Source organism: Gymnodraco acuticeps, unplaced genomic scaffold (assembly GCF_902827175.1).
Source record: "Gymnodraco acuticeps unplaced genomic scaffold, fGymAcu1.1, whole genome shotgun sequence".
NCBI classification, from domain to species: Eukaryota; Metazoa; Chordata; class Actinopteri; order Perciformes; family Bathydraconidae; genus Gymnodraco; species Gymnodraco acuticeps.
In genome coordinates this window covers 3,218,015-3,232,905 of record NW_022990501.1, presented here as the reverse complement: position 1 = coordinate 3,232,905, position 14,891 = coordinate 3,218,015, and the positions used below count along the sequence as shown (strand labels likewise).

Below are 14,891 nucleotides of genomic sequence, written 5' to 3'. Positions count from 1 at the left end.
CGCTCTAAACAATGCACAATGTGTGGGTTGTAGTTTGCGTGGTTGCTGTTGAGTTGTTGTTGGTATTGCATTTGTATTGGATCATTATAGAGCAAGCCAGGAAGAAAGATAGGTCGTTCTGGCTCGGGAAACACTTCAAAATGTGGAGAAGTTGTGAACAAAAAGACTATTATGAGTATTAAAAAAAGAACTTCAACAGTTTAAAGAATAGATAGCCCAGTGGGTAGAGCCAGCGGCCCGCATGCAGCGAAGTCCTCCACGCAACTGGTTCAAATCCTGGAATGGATGAACTTTTAATCATTGCCCGCTTTTCAACTTTAATACTATAACTGATAAAAGGCCCTCTCCGGCCAAAGAAATGCCTTTAGAAAAATACAAAATAAAAAGAATAATGTAGGCTACCTCAATAAAGATCTTTGAGTGTTCCCCATCCCTCATAATCACCCCCTGCCATAATTACACAAGCACACCCAACCAATGCCACATTTTACAGCACTCTCTTCTCAATAACCCAATACACACAATTATCAATCTTTAATTGCCAATAGAACATGATATTCAGTCTTAGTGTGTGTGCATCGAATATTTTTAAGGCAAAGATACGTTAAAGTTAACCCACTGCAGCCTTGCACTTCGCCAGGAGAGGTCGCTGTAACTGAAGCTTCGAGAAATGAACCTATTTTTGAAACAATTGTCCAAGTGGTTTGATGCTTCATTCAAAGCTTCACTTGCCCATCACTACAGCAGAGTATTAGCACTGGTAGGATTAGAAAGAGGATGGGCATCCCAGAAAGTTAGAAAGATGCCACTTTTTAGAATGCAACTGTTCCACTAGTGTTCACATACACTTCATATGTCATAATTGTGTACTATTGCCCTGGTTTCATCTCAAGGTTTGACAAAGACTAACAGAAAAATAGGACTTAAATATAAACTGATACTAACGAGGGGATAAAGTGCAGGTGTACAGGAAGTCAGGTGATTGGAGGGCTAATGGGAAACAGCTGAAACTAATGAGGCAAGGACAGACAATCAAACAGGCGGGACACAGGAAGTAAAAACACATGATATAGATGAGAAAGCTTTTAAATAAAACACGAAATACAAATGACACCATGTCTGTCATTCAATAATACACAGGTACTTGTCAGACACACCCTAATCATGTCGGCCATTTGGGTAGCAACTCAAAATATTATATTGTAAATGGATATATTACATTTTAAATTAAAGCTATTGTAATTGAGAGTCATTGATTGTTTTATGAAACTTTTATGAAACTTGTATTTAGTTTCACTACAGAGATCCTTAATGTGGGCTGTTACAACTGTGTTCAGTGTTAGTGAAAACTTTCTTTGGCTGTTACATAAGACCATTTTTTTGTATACTGCCTGAAACACATGAACCATAGGTGAGATCATACCTGCATTTGTATTTGCGGCTCCCTAAATCACGACCAAGTGGTCAACTTTCCTTAAGAAGTCCTGATTTTTAGGTATACAATTTGGGTCACAACCTTGAATATTCCGAGGACTGCAGAATGTCCCATTTTAGCCTGTTTAGCATGGATTACACTGTATGGAGATTTTAATCTGAAATGATCAGCTTCCATCAATACATGTATTCATTTGATTTCAGAAGTATTCTGTCTTCAGATTTTCATAGTCTTCTATATTATTGTATGTCTGGTTAGCTCTGCCATTTCTCACAGGGACAACAAACTCAGTTCAAAGGGGTTTGGTAAATAAACAAATTGCAGTTATAGTTGTGGACAAACACATAAACTGTTGCATTTATTTCTAACATGGTTTTAACAGATTCCATATTATTGAAGGATTTATCTGGGTCAGAATCAGCAGCGGTTATGGTGTATAAAATGATCCCTAATCTTGGATCTGCAGCAGCCAGCATGATGCTGTGTCCCAGTAACTGACTCTGGGGATTAGTAAACCGTGTGAGATAGACCAGCGAGGCCATGTATTTCTGAGTGCTAATATGTGAGCTTCTTATTTCACTATCAGGAGGAAATGCCACAGCAGATTCAAGTTGTGTCTTTCTTTTTGCAGGCAGGCTCTATTTTTACACATTACAGTACCAATAAAATAAAAAGCGCTTCATGATTCTGATCAAATTACATCAGACACCCTATTGCTAATTTACGCATTCACTGGTTATTTTATAAATGAAGCTGTTAATGAGTTTATAAAGAGGAAAATAGCAAATGAACATTGGATTAGCTCATCCCTGCCCAGTCAAGCCTGTTGTTACATTTCCGTGTATGTACAGTGGGGCAAAAAAGTATTTAGTCAGCCACCAATTGTGCAAGTTCTGCCACTTAAAGAGCCTGTGACACGAGTTTCCCCCATCATCCAAACACATCAATTTGAGTAAATATTGTCCCCTTTAAAACCGTTACTGAACTGATTTTGGATATTTGTACTTTGATAACCATTAATCTGCCCTTCAATGTTGACCATTTTCTGGATCTTCTCGGGGATTCTTCAAGTCCCGCCAAATTACGTGTGACGTCATTGCGGGCACAGCGCTCCAGCTGCACCGTTCAGGATCCCAGCATCTGCATGTAAACGCACGATGGTGCACACAGCAGCAAGCTCAGACAGCGATGACAGTTTAATTTTGAACGTGTCTGAGAGCTCATATGAAGCTGAAGGATCGCTTTATGTTGTATCTGTTAGAAGTTTAGGAATTAGGTGCGTCAATATGGGCGATCATACGGTCATGTAGCCAGTGGTGGAATGGGACTAAAAATCATCCCGGGACTCTCGACCGGCCCACTTCAGTACCGCCAGTAAATTGTCAACGGGGGGAGTGGGGGATGTCAGGGGCGGCGGGTGCTGTAGGCTAGGGAAGGCTAAGCAGTCCCAAATATTTGTGTCACTGCATCCTGGTAAAATACAAATATAATGTATAATGTTTGTGTCCTTGACATTAGCGCTGCTAGCCACCTGTGCCCTGTACTACAAAGCCAGTTCAACAGACCCTGGATATGTTTGAGTAACAAACAAACAAACAACAACAAACTAACAAACGAGATCTCGCTAAGCGGTCCTACGACGCTGGTTATCAACTCGGTAAATCAAGCCAGGGTTTCTCTCACTAGCTGAGAGCGCGTTCACGGGGGCGGGGTTAGCTACATTTGACCAATCACAAACAGGGACAAGTGTACTGACAGCGCAGCGTCATACTTCATTAATGAAAAGTAAACTAATATTAGACAAATATGAGCTTTAAACATCCATGACTTTAACATATAATCCAGGATACAAGCCACAGAGTTGCTGCAAGGTGAATACAGAACAACTGGTTAAAAAATAACTAGGCCTACCGAGTGTTTGAAAGCGTATAGTTTTATGATATCACTGCCCCATCTAAGACACGAGTGGATCTGACTTTAATTACATTTGACTCGAGTGTTTCGTCAACATAATGTGTTGCTTAAAATAATACTTCTGCATACAGTATGTGACACTGTAAGTGTTGCACGGCCAGATACGGCTGGAGAAGCTGACTCAGATAAGGAAATATATGATATATTATGATATTATATGATCGATGATCTGATTGATGATGTAATATGAATGATACTGCCACTACTAAAAGGAGGGGAGGCCACCTTATTAAACAATTATAGACCCATCTCTAAATTGTCAGTTCTGGCTAAGGTTCTTGAACGCCTAGTGAGTGAACAAGTAAAGGAGTTTTTATGTACAAATGACATCCTGTCTAAACATCAGTCAGGCTTCAGAAAGCAACATAGCACCATCACTGCCACAATGAAAGTGGTAAATGATATTACGAGTATTTTAGATAATAAGCAGAGTTGTGCAGCTCTATTTGTTGACCTATCCAAAGCTTTTGATACCGTCGATCATCGCATCTTAAAGCAGAGGCTAGCCAGTATAGGCATGTCCAGCCATGCAGTGGGTGGTTTGTAAACTACCTCTCTGAAAGGTCCCAATGTGTTCAGTTTGATGGGCTGTCTTCTGAGTGGTTAAACATCACTAATGGTGTTCCACAAGGTTCTGTTTTAGGTCCGCTATTATTCTCTATCTATATTAATAGTTTAGGTGAAAATGTCGAAGGAGCAACCTTACATTTTTATGCGGACGATACCGTTATGTACTGTGCAGGTCACTCGATTAACGAGGCTGTTGTTAAATTACAGGCTGTTTTTAACATTATTCAGGCTCAGCTCTCTGAGCTTAAGCTTCTTTTAAATGTGGATAAAACCAAGGTAATGCTCTTTTCTAAAGCTAAAGCTAAAAATACACCAGAGACTGCTTTGGATATTGTAACTACGCAAGGAATACAACTTGAAGTGGTTACCTGTTACCTGAGTATCTGGCTTGATGACTGTCTCACTTTTAAACTTCATGTCAATAACCTGCTTAAAAAGCTGAGGGTTAGGCTAGGTTTCTTTTACAGAAATAAGTCCTGTTTCTCGCTTGAGGCCAGGAAAAGGCTAGTCACTGTGACCTTTTTACCTGTGCTGGACTATGGTGATTTGTTATATATGAATGCACCTGCCAATTACCTGAGCAAGTTAGATGCTGCGTATCACAGTGCACTGAGATTTTTGACAAATTGTAAAGCACTTACGCATCACTGTACCCTGTATACCAAGGCTCAGTCACTGGTACTTTTTCATTTACAAAGCCATGTTGGATAAACTACCATCTTATATACCATCTGCTCCCTGATCTCTCTGCGAATTGAAAGTACTTATTGCCTGAGATCTCATGATGTTGTTTTATTAAATGTGCCAAGTGCTCGGACTGTCTTAGGGAAGAAAGCTTTTAGATGTACAGCTCCACTAACATGGAACAGTCTGCAAAAAGAATGGAAAATTACCAAGCTAGTACCACTACATGTTTTTAAAGCTCGGTTGGATGCTACAAAATCAGATGCTGTTGGTACCTGTACATGTGGTTAAATATGTAAATTGTAATCCCTGTACATTTTGCTGTATGATGTCCTTTTGTTGTTCTGTTGTTTATGTTTTTATGTCTTCTTGTGGAACCTACTGCTGCAGGTCTCCCTTGAAAAAGAGATCATTGATCTCAATGGGATTTTACCTGGATAAATAAAGGTTTTGAATTGAATTGATAAGTGCGACACGTCGGCGTCTTCTCTGCATACAGCAGTTTAAACTGTATTTCCTTTATCCTGTAATATGACTTGAGAGATTTAAACTCCGCACACTGAGTTGATCTCTTTTCTATAGACGCCGGAGGCGAGCAGCGTCAGGTAAAAAAAGTTATTTAGCCTTCCCAAACCTGAGCCTCACACTATGGGGGATGTGCAGTGACTTATCCGACCGGCCCACTTCGGTACCGGCTCATCGGGATTCGTCCCGATGGCCAGTCCGCCACTGCACCCAGCCCACGTAAACTGTCAACGGGGGGAGCCTCGCTGCGGGGAAACGGTGGACCTAGTGTCCCGATCGGAGTGGGAATAATAATAATAATAATCCGTGCATTTGATCCATTAATTTCCCCAACATTGTGGTAAAAAAACCACACGTTTAATCCATGTTGGTGTACTACAACTACAAAAAGCATCGGTTTGTTTTCTCATCAGGGAATGCAGACCGGCTCAAACAAACGATTTGTAATCATCATTCTCACGATCATTTAATGTATCATATATTCGCCGAATTGACATGAAAGCACTAATAAATGTAGTTTCATCCACTTGAGTTTACAACTACAAAAATAATCGATTTGTTTTTATATCACATCCTACGGGAGGAAATTCAGCAGCTCTCACTACCGATTTTGAATCCTAATGTAATCATCATCTTCACCACGATCATTTATGTTTATGTTCGCCGAATTGACATGAAAGCACTGACAAATATGAATATACTGTAGTCAACTTCATTAAAACGTTATTAACGTGCCTAAACTCAGTAATTCACCATTTCTACGCATGACAACACACTTTGTCCGTGTTTGGCTCTCTCGCCGCACAGTGAAGCGTTCCCGCATTGACGTCACTTCCGGCTTCCCCCAAAACTTCTAAATGAGTCGAAGGAATTTCCCCGCGATGTTCGAAATTATTGATATTTATCGGAACGGTATCGCACCTTCTTTTTTAAACTGACGGTTCGAGATGACTAGTAGCCCAATATTTCATTGCACAACAGTTGTTGGGATGCTGTCACAGGCTCTTTAAAAAGATGAGAGGCCTGTAATTTTCATCCTAGGTACACTTCAACTATGAGAGACAGAATGGGGGGAAAGAATCCAGGAAATCACATTGTAGGATTTTTAATGAATTAATTGGTAAATTCCTCGGTAAAATAAGTATTTGGTCACCTACAAACTTCACTATGGCCAAGACCAAAGAGCTGTCAAAGGACACCAGAAACAAAATTGTAGACCTGCACCAGGCTGGGAAGACTGAATCTGCAATAGGTAAGCAGCTTGGTGTGAAGAAATCAACTGTGGGAGCAATTATTAGAAAATGGAAGACATACAAGACCACTGATAATCTCCCTCGATCTGGGGCTCCAGCAAGATCTCACTCCGTGGGGTCAAAATGATCACAAGAACGGTGAGCAAAAATCCCAGAACCACACGGGGGGACCTAGTCAATGACCTGCAGAGAGCTGGGACCAAAGTAACAAAGGCTACCATCAGTAACACACTACGCCGCCAGGGACTCAAATCCTGCAGTGACGTGTCCCCCTGCTTAAGCCAGTACATGTCCAGGCCCGTCTGAAGTTTGCTAGAGAGCATTTAGATGATCCAGAAGAGGATTGGGAGAATGTCATATGGTCAGATGAAACCAAAATAGAACTTTTTGGTAAAAACTCAACTAGACGTGTTTGGAGGAGAAAGAATGCTGAGTTGCATCCAAAGAACACCATACCTACTGTGAAACATGGGGGTGGAAACATCATGCTTTGGGGCTGTTTTTCTGTAAAGGGACCAAGACGACTGATCCGTGTAAAGGAAAGAATGAATGGGGCCATGTATCGTGAGATTTTGAGTGACAGCCTCCTTCCATCAGCAAGGGCATTGAAGATGAAACGTGGCTGGGTCTTTCAGCATGACAATGATCCCAAACACACCGCCCGGGCAACGAAGGAGTGGCTTCGTAAGAAGCATTTCAAGGTCCTGGAGTGACCTAGCCAGTCTCCAGATCTCAACCCCATAGAAAATCTTTGGAGGGAGTTGAAAGTCCGTGTTGCCCAGCGACAGCCCCAAAACATCACTGCTCTAGAGGAGATCTGCATGGAGGAATGGGCCGAAATACCAGCAACAGTGTGTGAAAACCTTGTGAAGACTTACAGAAAACGTTTGACCTCTGTCATTGCCAACAAAGGGTATATAACAAAGTATTGAGATTAACTTTTGTTATTGACCAAATACTTATTTTCCACCATCATTTGCAAATAAATTCTTAAAAAATCAGACAATGTGATTTTCTGGATTTTTTTCCCCTCATTTTGTCTCTCATAGTTGAGGTATACCTAGGATGAAAATTACAGGCCTCTCTCATCTTTTTAAGTGGGAGAACTTGCACAATTGGTGGCTGACTAAATACTTTTTTGCCCCACTGTATGTGTTGATAGACTCCATTTGGCATCAATGAGCTGGATACAAATCCCCATACAACTCATCACCAACATGATTGAAATCATTTTCACTTAAAGCCGTGGCTGGAAATGTTGTTTTGATTGGGAGAGTAGTGTAGTTAAAAATGTTCTATCCAACTCTCTCCTTTTAAAATGTTTAAATCGTAATTTATTCTTAATTACAGTATTTGTATTTGTTGTATTCCTTGGATTGTGGCTTGTACTGCTTTGTGCGTCATTAATGTTTTTCACCCAACAATATAACATCCTGAATTTAGGTCAGTAGTGTGCTTAAAGGTGGGGTAGGTCATTTTGGAGAAACCAGCTCGAGTGCGCCAGAATTTGAAAATACACAGCCGGAACAAATTTGCCACTTCCTTACAGAGCCCCTCCTCCAACACACACGAACGCGCACATGACCAATGAGGGCACGAGATAAGTTTGTGCACAGATGGAATGCTGACAGGCAGGTAGGTCATCCAGTATTTTAGCCGGGCCGTACTACAGCTTCCACAGATGACATTTTTTTATGGATTTTTTGTCAAAGCACTTAAGATATTCATTGCTATCGGGATGTTAAGAGCATTCCATGGAATATAACAAAAAGTGTATCTCGAGCCGGTTTCTCAAACTTACCTACCCCACCTTTAAGCAGAGCCTTCTAGGAATAGAGCATGTAATGCGCTAGTTAATAGCTCCCTCTTGTGGTGTATAAAGCATGGTGAGGAACATCATTAAAGACACGGTGTGGCCTTAGAGGATTGTTCTATACTTTGGACCTTTGTGTGTGCAAGTTTGTGCATGATTATCTGATGATTATTCACAATTCCTTACCTTACAGAAAGTGAATAGGATTCTTGTTTGATGTGCAGATAACAGTGTGTATTATAACATTCAAAATCAGTATTGTATTATTGTGGAGGGGAATGGAAGATTACAAAAAAGCTTTCATTCAATGTGGAATCTGTTTGGAGAGAACATTGGACTTAGTTTCAATTATTAGTGAGCCGTAGATCTCTGTATCGTCTCTTAATTGTGTTATTGTGGCTTTTGTGTTCCCATCAAATGATATGGTACGTTAAAGTTTGTATTCCACCTGTCACTGATGAGGGAGACCACCCCTCTGATTCCCCACCACTAGGATAAGAGTGGGGCGGTAAAAAGTGCCAATGTTAATTGATGTGCTTCTGAAAATTCTATTTATAGGGCCTCTGTATTTCAGCAGCTGTCCCTCTTCTATCTGCCTGTCCAGCTGCTCTCACATTACCCCCCCCCCCCCACTCCTCACACCACTGCTTTATTACTGTGCTGTGCTGACTGAGACCCCACCCTCGCCATTGCCCTCCCACTCACTCTGGACTAGTGAGTGTGAGCTCTTTGTAGGCCCGGGTCCTAGCCTGCCGTGCACTGATCGTGTGACAGAGCGAAGATTGGAAGGTTGACCAGGCTTTAAGCGAAGGTAATGGGCGCCCGCCTCTGGTGGACTATGTGTGTGGTGAGCGGTGTGATCTGCTCAGGGTGTACATGCTCTGCTTAGCAGTTCCATTTGGGCTCTGATGGCGTCTGAGAATGGCCTCCTTTAGCTGCTGAAACTATTTATAGGAGTTGACTCTGTGGAAAGCAGGGCCAGAGATGGTGAAACATGTTGCTGCACGCCTCATTTTTGCTCTCCCCTCTAGAAGTTATAATCAATTATGTTCCAAACTTTGATTGAAAAGTTGTGATAGGTAATAAAATGTTTGTAGCAAGTGGCGTTTAATTGGTTCATTTGCTGATTGCGCTTCTGTTGTGTATACTAGCCCTTTGCTGATTTGATTTGAATGTGGTGCCCCAATTTTGAATGTTATAAGCAATTAAATGGCCGTTATCAGTCATGCACCACTGCACCAGTACAAGTGAAAGTGAAACTTAAAACAACACTTAAAAAGTTTAACTAAAAGAAACGTAACAACAAATATTTGTTTACGTTTAGGCAACAAAACTAATTGTTTAGGGTTAGTGTTTAATATTCTTTGGTTACAATACTTAGTATGAAAAGTGAAATTGAAACTTGGGAACACAAAGACAACAACACGTTTTCCATGGGAAGTAAACAATGACCTTCTGTGTAATTGTCCTTGGTTTTTCCTTTCTATATTTTCACTTCAGCCTTTACTCCTTTCACATCTTCTTGGTTTCCTTTAATTCTGTGATTAACTGTGAAAAGATGATTAGACCTACATCTATGTGGCTGATCACTACTGATAACTTCCATTTCATCAGCTGATAACAATTAAGGCAGCTGGAAAACATACGTGATCATTTAAGCGTCAAATAGTTATACAAAAGAGTAATTGTGAGCCTCATTTAACTAACACCATTATTACAGTCAGTGTTGAGTCAGACTTCTAGTCCATTTGCAGTTTTGTAGATCTTCTCCCATTTGTCTCTTGTAGTGTGAAGTAAGCAAACTATTCTCATGTGTTTGTCCCCAGGGCTGCATGGTCCCACTGTTGTGTGTCGAATCATTCCATACATTTAATCTCTACGTCCACCAGCTTTGTTCCATGACTTCTGGCCTATCTCCATGGCGTACAAATCACGCTTTTCCTTCTGGGAGCGAAAGGGAAGTCTTGTTTTTCTGTGTTTTGTTTAGATCCTATACTCATGCTGTTTCTTATTATTTATTTTAAATATTCCATTATGTTGACGGAGAAAGGTGTGGGCTGAATGTGAGGTTTGATTTTGTTTTTTCTTGTTGCTTCCTATTGTGTAGGAGACCAAGCCAGATGTAAGTTGTTATCCCCTGCATGCTTTTGAGCACTAACTCACCTGATAAAAACATTTGTGTGTGCCGTGGTATAAAATAGCAACATAGTTTGGTCACTTATGATGATTATGACCTTCTGCAAGTCGTTTCTAAATCAATAGTTATTCATTACTCTGAAACTTCTGGTTTGAAAATATAACAAAAGCATGCATTTGATCTAAGACCGTATCTAACATTTGAGTATTTTCATTCTCACCACTGAGCATCAGTGTATGCATGTGTCCACAACATTTCAATTATGTTTACATTCAGGGTTTTCTCATTTAAATGCATTGTGTGCATCCTTGAAGTCTGTCAAATGTTTTGAGTACATTTCTGAATGTTTGCCAATAGGAGTGAGGCTTTTAAGATTCACCAATGGAAAAACACTAGCTGATATACATCTATTTGAAATAGGACCTTACACAACGTTTCTGAAGCCAGAAAATGCCCCCCACAAGTGCCCAACTATCATAACATTCCATTGTCCATGTTCCATGTCATTCCATTACAAGTTATTTTACTGCTTGTTCCATAACAGATATTCTGCTTTCACAAGGCAAATACAATCTACTACAAAAAGGTTGAGCTTTTCATAGTTATCCAGCCAAACTAAATCAATACATGGAGGTCATATTACTTCAAAGTCCTCGTAGACAGGAAAGTAAAAAAAGAAGGGAACCTCATAACACATAATCTGTCCTCCTCTTGAGTGGCGTTTCTAATGGCTAATGCAATATTTGCTTTTGTTGAAATTATACAAACAATTATCACAAACAGATTTACACTTAACTTGTTCCTAATGGAATTTATATTGTTTTATCTACCAACCGTTTTTCTCTATAAATGAGTAACATTTTTCTGAACAGCCACAGAATATTAAAAGGTGATCAGTTCATGCACACAATATTGGAAATATATGACCATGTAAAATGTCATGAGTCTTTAATCTAAAAGTCTATTCAAAGGCTGAACAATTCAACATGTATGTCTTCTGTCTGGAGGTTCCCATCTTATATCATCACCAATGACCAGAACTTAATTCAATATAAGAACCCTAAAAAGGAATGCAAAAGCGTAAATACTTGTACTTTCACAGAAACCCTTAACACCACAAGCAAAGTCAGACACAGGACACACATGAATTTACAATAACACTGTTGAAATCTTTGACAGTTCATCTCCGCCAGGCATGGGATTAATCTGCAGTATATCTGCCCTGCTCTGTTTGTATCCAGCCTAATGTAGATAGTAGTCAGCCTGAGGCCATCGCTAAACCCGGGCTAGCCACAGAAAGTGGTCCACCGTCAACGGCCTCATCAGCCGAAGAGACAAATTCCACCATTGCCATGGACACTCCGGGGGAGGAGCAGGGCGGTAAAAAAGTTGTGACGGTTGTGAGAAGAATTGTTAGACGTGTAGTTCCTGCTCAGCCAGAAGGGCCGACCCAGCCTGTTGTTCCAGAGCCTGCAAGGGCTGCCTTTGCCGCAGACTCGTTGCCCAAAACCACCACTAGGCCGGATGATATCTCTATGGGCCTCACCAGCCTAATGGGCAGAAGTAGAACCAAGGAACACCGGCCTCGCACCCGCACCCAGGACCGCAAAGAGGACATGAAAGAAGAGGCAAAACAGGAGGAAGAGGAGAAAGTAGCTGTGGAAGAAAAGGAAGAAAAACCTGCTGTGGAAAAAACAGAGGAGGCCACTGCAACCAACCCTACAGCACCAACACCTGCATCCCCTAAAGTGAACCCCCTCACCCCTCCAGCTGGGTTCATCCCCGCTCCCAAACCCAACCCTTTGGCCCCACCGGTTGGCTTCATCCCGCTCCCCAAACAGAATCTGTTGACTCCTCCGCCTGGTTTCATCCCTGCCAGAAAACCCAGTCCAGTGCCCCCAAGACAGAATCCCCTAGCAAGACCTCCAGGATTCGTCCCTGTTCACAAGACAGATCCTCTGGCTCCTCCTGCGGGGTTCATCCCAAAGCCCCGACCAGTTGCCGTAAAGAAACCGGAGGTACAGAGTGAAACAAAAGCATGTTTGCTACTTAACCTCAGGTTGGAGCATGCTGTTCAATAACAACACAGACATTACTGTCCATATTCAACCTCATCCCAATGTCTAGCCTAAAACACATTTTCAATTTGAGCAGATTGTCTTTTGATTATGGATAATCATTTCTTATATCAAGCATGATAAGGCCTGATCACAGAGTGTTTTGCAGGTTAAAAAAGGGATGCACATATTACTGTTTTGATTTTTGTTGACCACCTGATTTGTCTGAATTGTTTGCAGTATACCACCTACAATAAATACATATTGTTGGTCGACAACAAGTACTAAAGTTAGCTTAACACAAACCCTAAACCATAAGATACCCTAATAGTTAATAGTACAATTTAATTAGTAAAACCTCTCTCCGGATATTTTGAGTTCGACATTCATTTACGTCCCAATATATATAGTATATTTCCGGGTTTTGCACAACAGACAAAACAGAAGGCATTAGGTCATCCATTTAGACAATAGGAACAACGTTTTGGACAAAGGAAATACTTTATTTATTCCCGGGCAGTTGGACGTTTTTTTAAACTTGAGGAGTTCAGGGCGCTCCTTCAAAAAGAGGTGGAGCTCTGCAACCCAAAAGCAGTAAGCAAAACACTTCCCTATAGTTGAAAACAATGACATGAAAGCTTCAGCACACTCTGTCGGACCGGGGCCTACATGTCATTTTCATTATTAACTAAATCGCTCTTTCTTAATTTTGTTGCTCCAACTTGGGCAAAAATGGGCCATAATACAAACACACCACACCACACAAGATAAGGGAAACGGTGCATGTACCACCTCATGATCATATTTCATCTGTGGATTTAAGCGTGTGCTCATCGCCTGAACTCTGGTAATCCGGTCAGTTGGAGATGTCAGTGAGCACCGAGCCGTGACTCATTACTGTTGTGAGGCTTTAAGGATCTTTTAGGATGGACTCACAATAGGAAGTCAAATTATGTTCTTATTGAGTAAACTCATCTGTAGTTCTTGCCAATTAAACAGACCAACACAGTTGTTTAGAGAACACAAGTGTCCAGTGGGTCGTGCAGATTGGAGCTGGATGATTACATTTAGCTTCATCTAAATTATAAACCTTTCGACGTCTAGATTTTTATTTTGTAGCTGCCCTTTCAGTTTCATACTTCCTTAGTCATTTGTTCCTCAGACAGTTCTATTTTTTCCTTTTGATGTAGTGTCTGTCTTGGGCATTTTGTCTGCCAGCAGGCCATCTGAAAAATGTGATCAACAGATGTCCATGAAATCTGGCAAACAGTTGGGTGTTTGGCCGTGGAGCGAAGGATTCAATTTGTGAGATATGCACCTGGTGTTTTTGCTGAGGATTATTGTGTTTTTGACTGTTCTGGGGAGAGATTTAGTTTTCCAATATTAGGGAAAGAAAGATGTGAACTTCTAAATGCAATTTGTCAAGCATTCTTGGAGGTTGGTGCTATCTATTGATTTTTTATGTTCAGCTCTCACTGGAGTTCAATTAAAACTAGCAAGAAAAATGCTTTACTTAGCGTTGCTGTCACCTAAAGATACAAATAAATCAGAAGTAATGATTTCATCACGATTAAAAAGTTTGTCTTCAATTTACTCGCAAACAGCAGCAGATAAAACTATACATATTGATCCACAGCTGCATACAATAATTAAAATGCAGGTGTTATTCCCAGTTGCTAATTCAGCTGAGAAAACACAAAATGATATTACTACTTGAAAGAAACTGCAACGGGTTGTTGTTTGAGTAACCATTGACAAACAAAAGCCTCCAACCAACGCTTAATGATCCAATTTTCTTTAATAGTCATTTTCCTTTACTCATTTCCTGTTTGACTTAACCGGAACATTTCATTAGCAGAAACAAACCTCACTTGAAGTTGATTGTTGTTGCGGTTGTGTTGAATTGAACACAAATTTGAAAGAAAAATACTCTTATCTTCATCTTCCCATGTCATTTCCATGTGTGTGTGTGTGTGTGTGTGTGTGTGTGTGTGTGTGTGTGTGTGTGTGTGTGTGTGTGTGTGTGAACGTTTGTCTGTCAAAATGTGTGTGTGGATATAATGTGTAAAGGTAAAGGAGACATCTTCTCCGTCTGTGGCCCCCGATGGTAAGCCGTCCCCTGTTGCATGTCCCCAGGCTCAGTCTGCAACCAATGAACAGGTGTGTGTTCGTCTTGCTGCAAAGGTACACCAAGTATGAGTGTGTGTCACTAGACATACATACACACTGTTTCCACAACCCATGTTAATATATCTAATATGTGATATATGACTCTATATGCATATATGTCCATTTTCATTTTCATTCATTTCTTACCTATAGTTTATATGACCAAATATGTATATATGCTCATTTTAATTTTAATTGTATTAATTTCTTATTTCATAGTTTGTCATTATTATTTTTTGTATCGCTGATCTTATTTTTGATTGTATGAATCTGT

The 14,891-nt window shown here is 40.5% G+C and overlaps 1 protein-coding gene across 3 annotated transcripts in view; it reads left to right on the top strand.

Annotated features, from left to right (window-relative positions):
- Positions 1-10,367: 10,367 nt before the first annotated feature.
- LOC117552941 (unconventional myosin-XVIIIa-like) overlaps positions 10,368-14,891 on the top strand; it is a 123,663-nt gene continuing 119,139 nt past the window's right edge. For 2 of the 3 annotated variants that reach the window (XM_034226656.1, XM_034226654.1), the window contains exons 1-3: positions 10,368-10,376; positions 11,633-12,409; positions 14,519-14,608. In XM_034226656.1, the coding sequence (XP_034082547.1) occupies positions 11,744-12,409; positions 14,519-14,608 (756 nt within the window). In that variant the 5' untranslated portion in view covers positions 10,368-10,376; positions 11,633-11,743. The remainder of the gene's footprint in view (positions 10,377-11,632; positions 12,410-14,518; positions 14,609-14,891) is intronic. The other variant, XM_034226655.1, reaches the window with a different exon arrangement.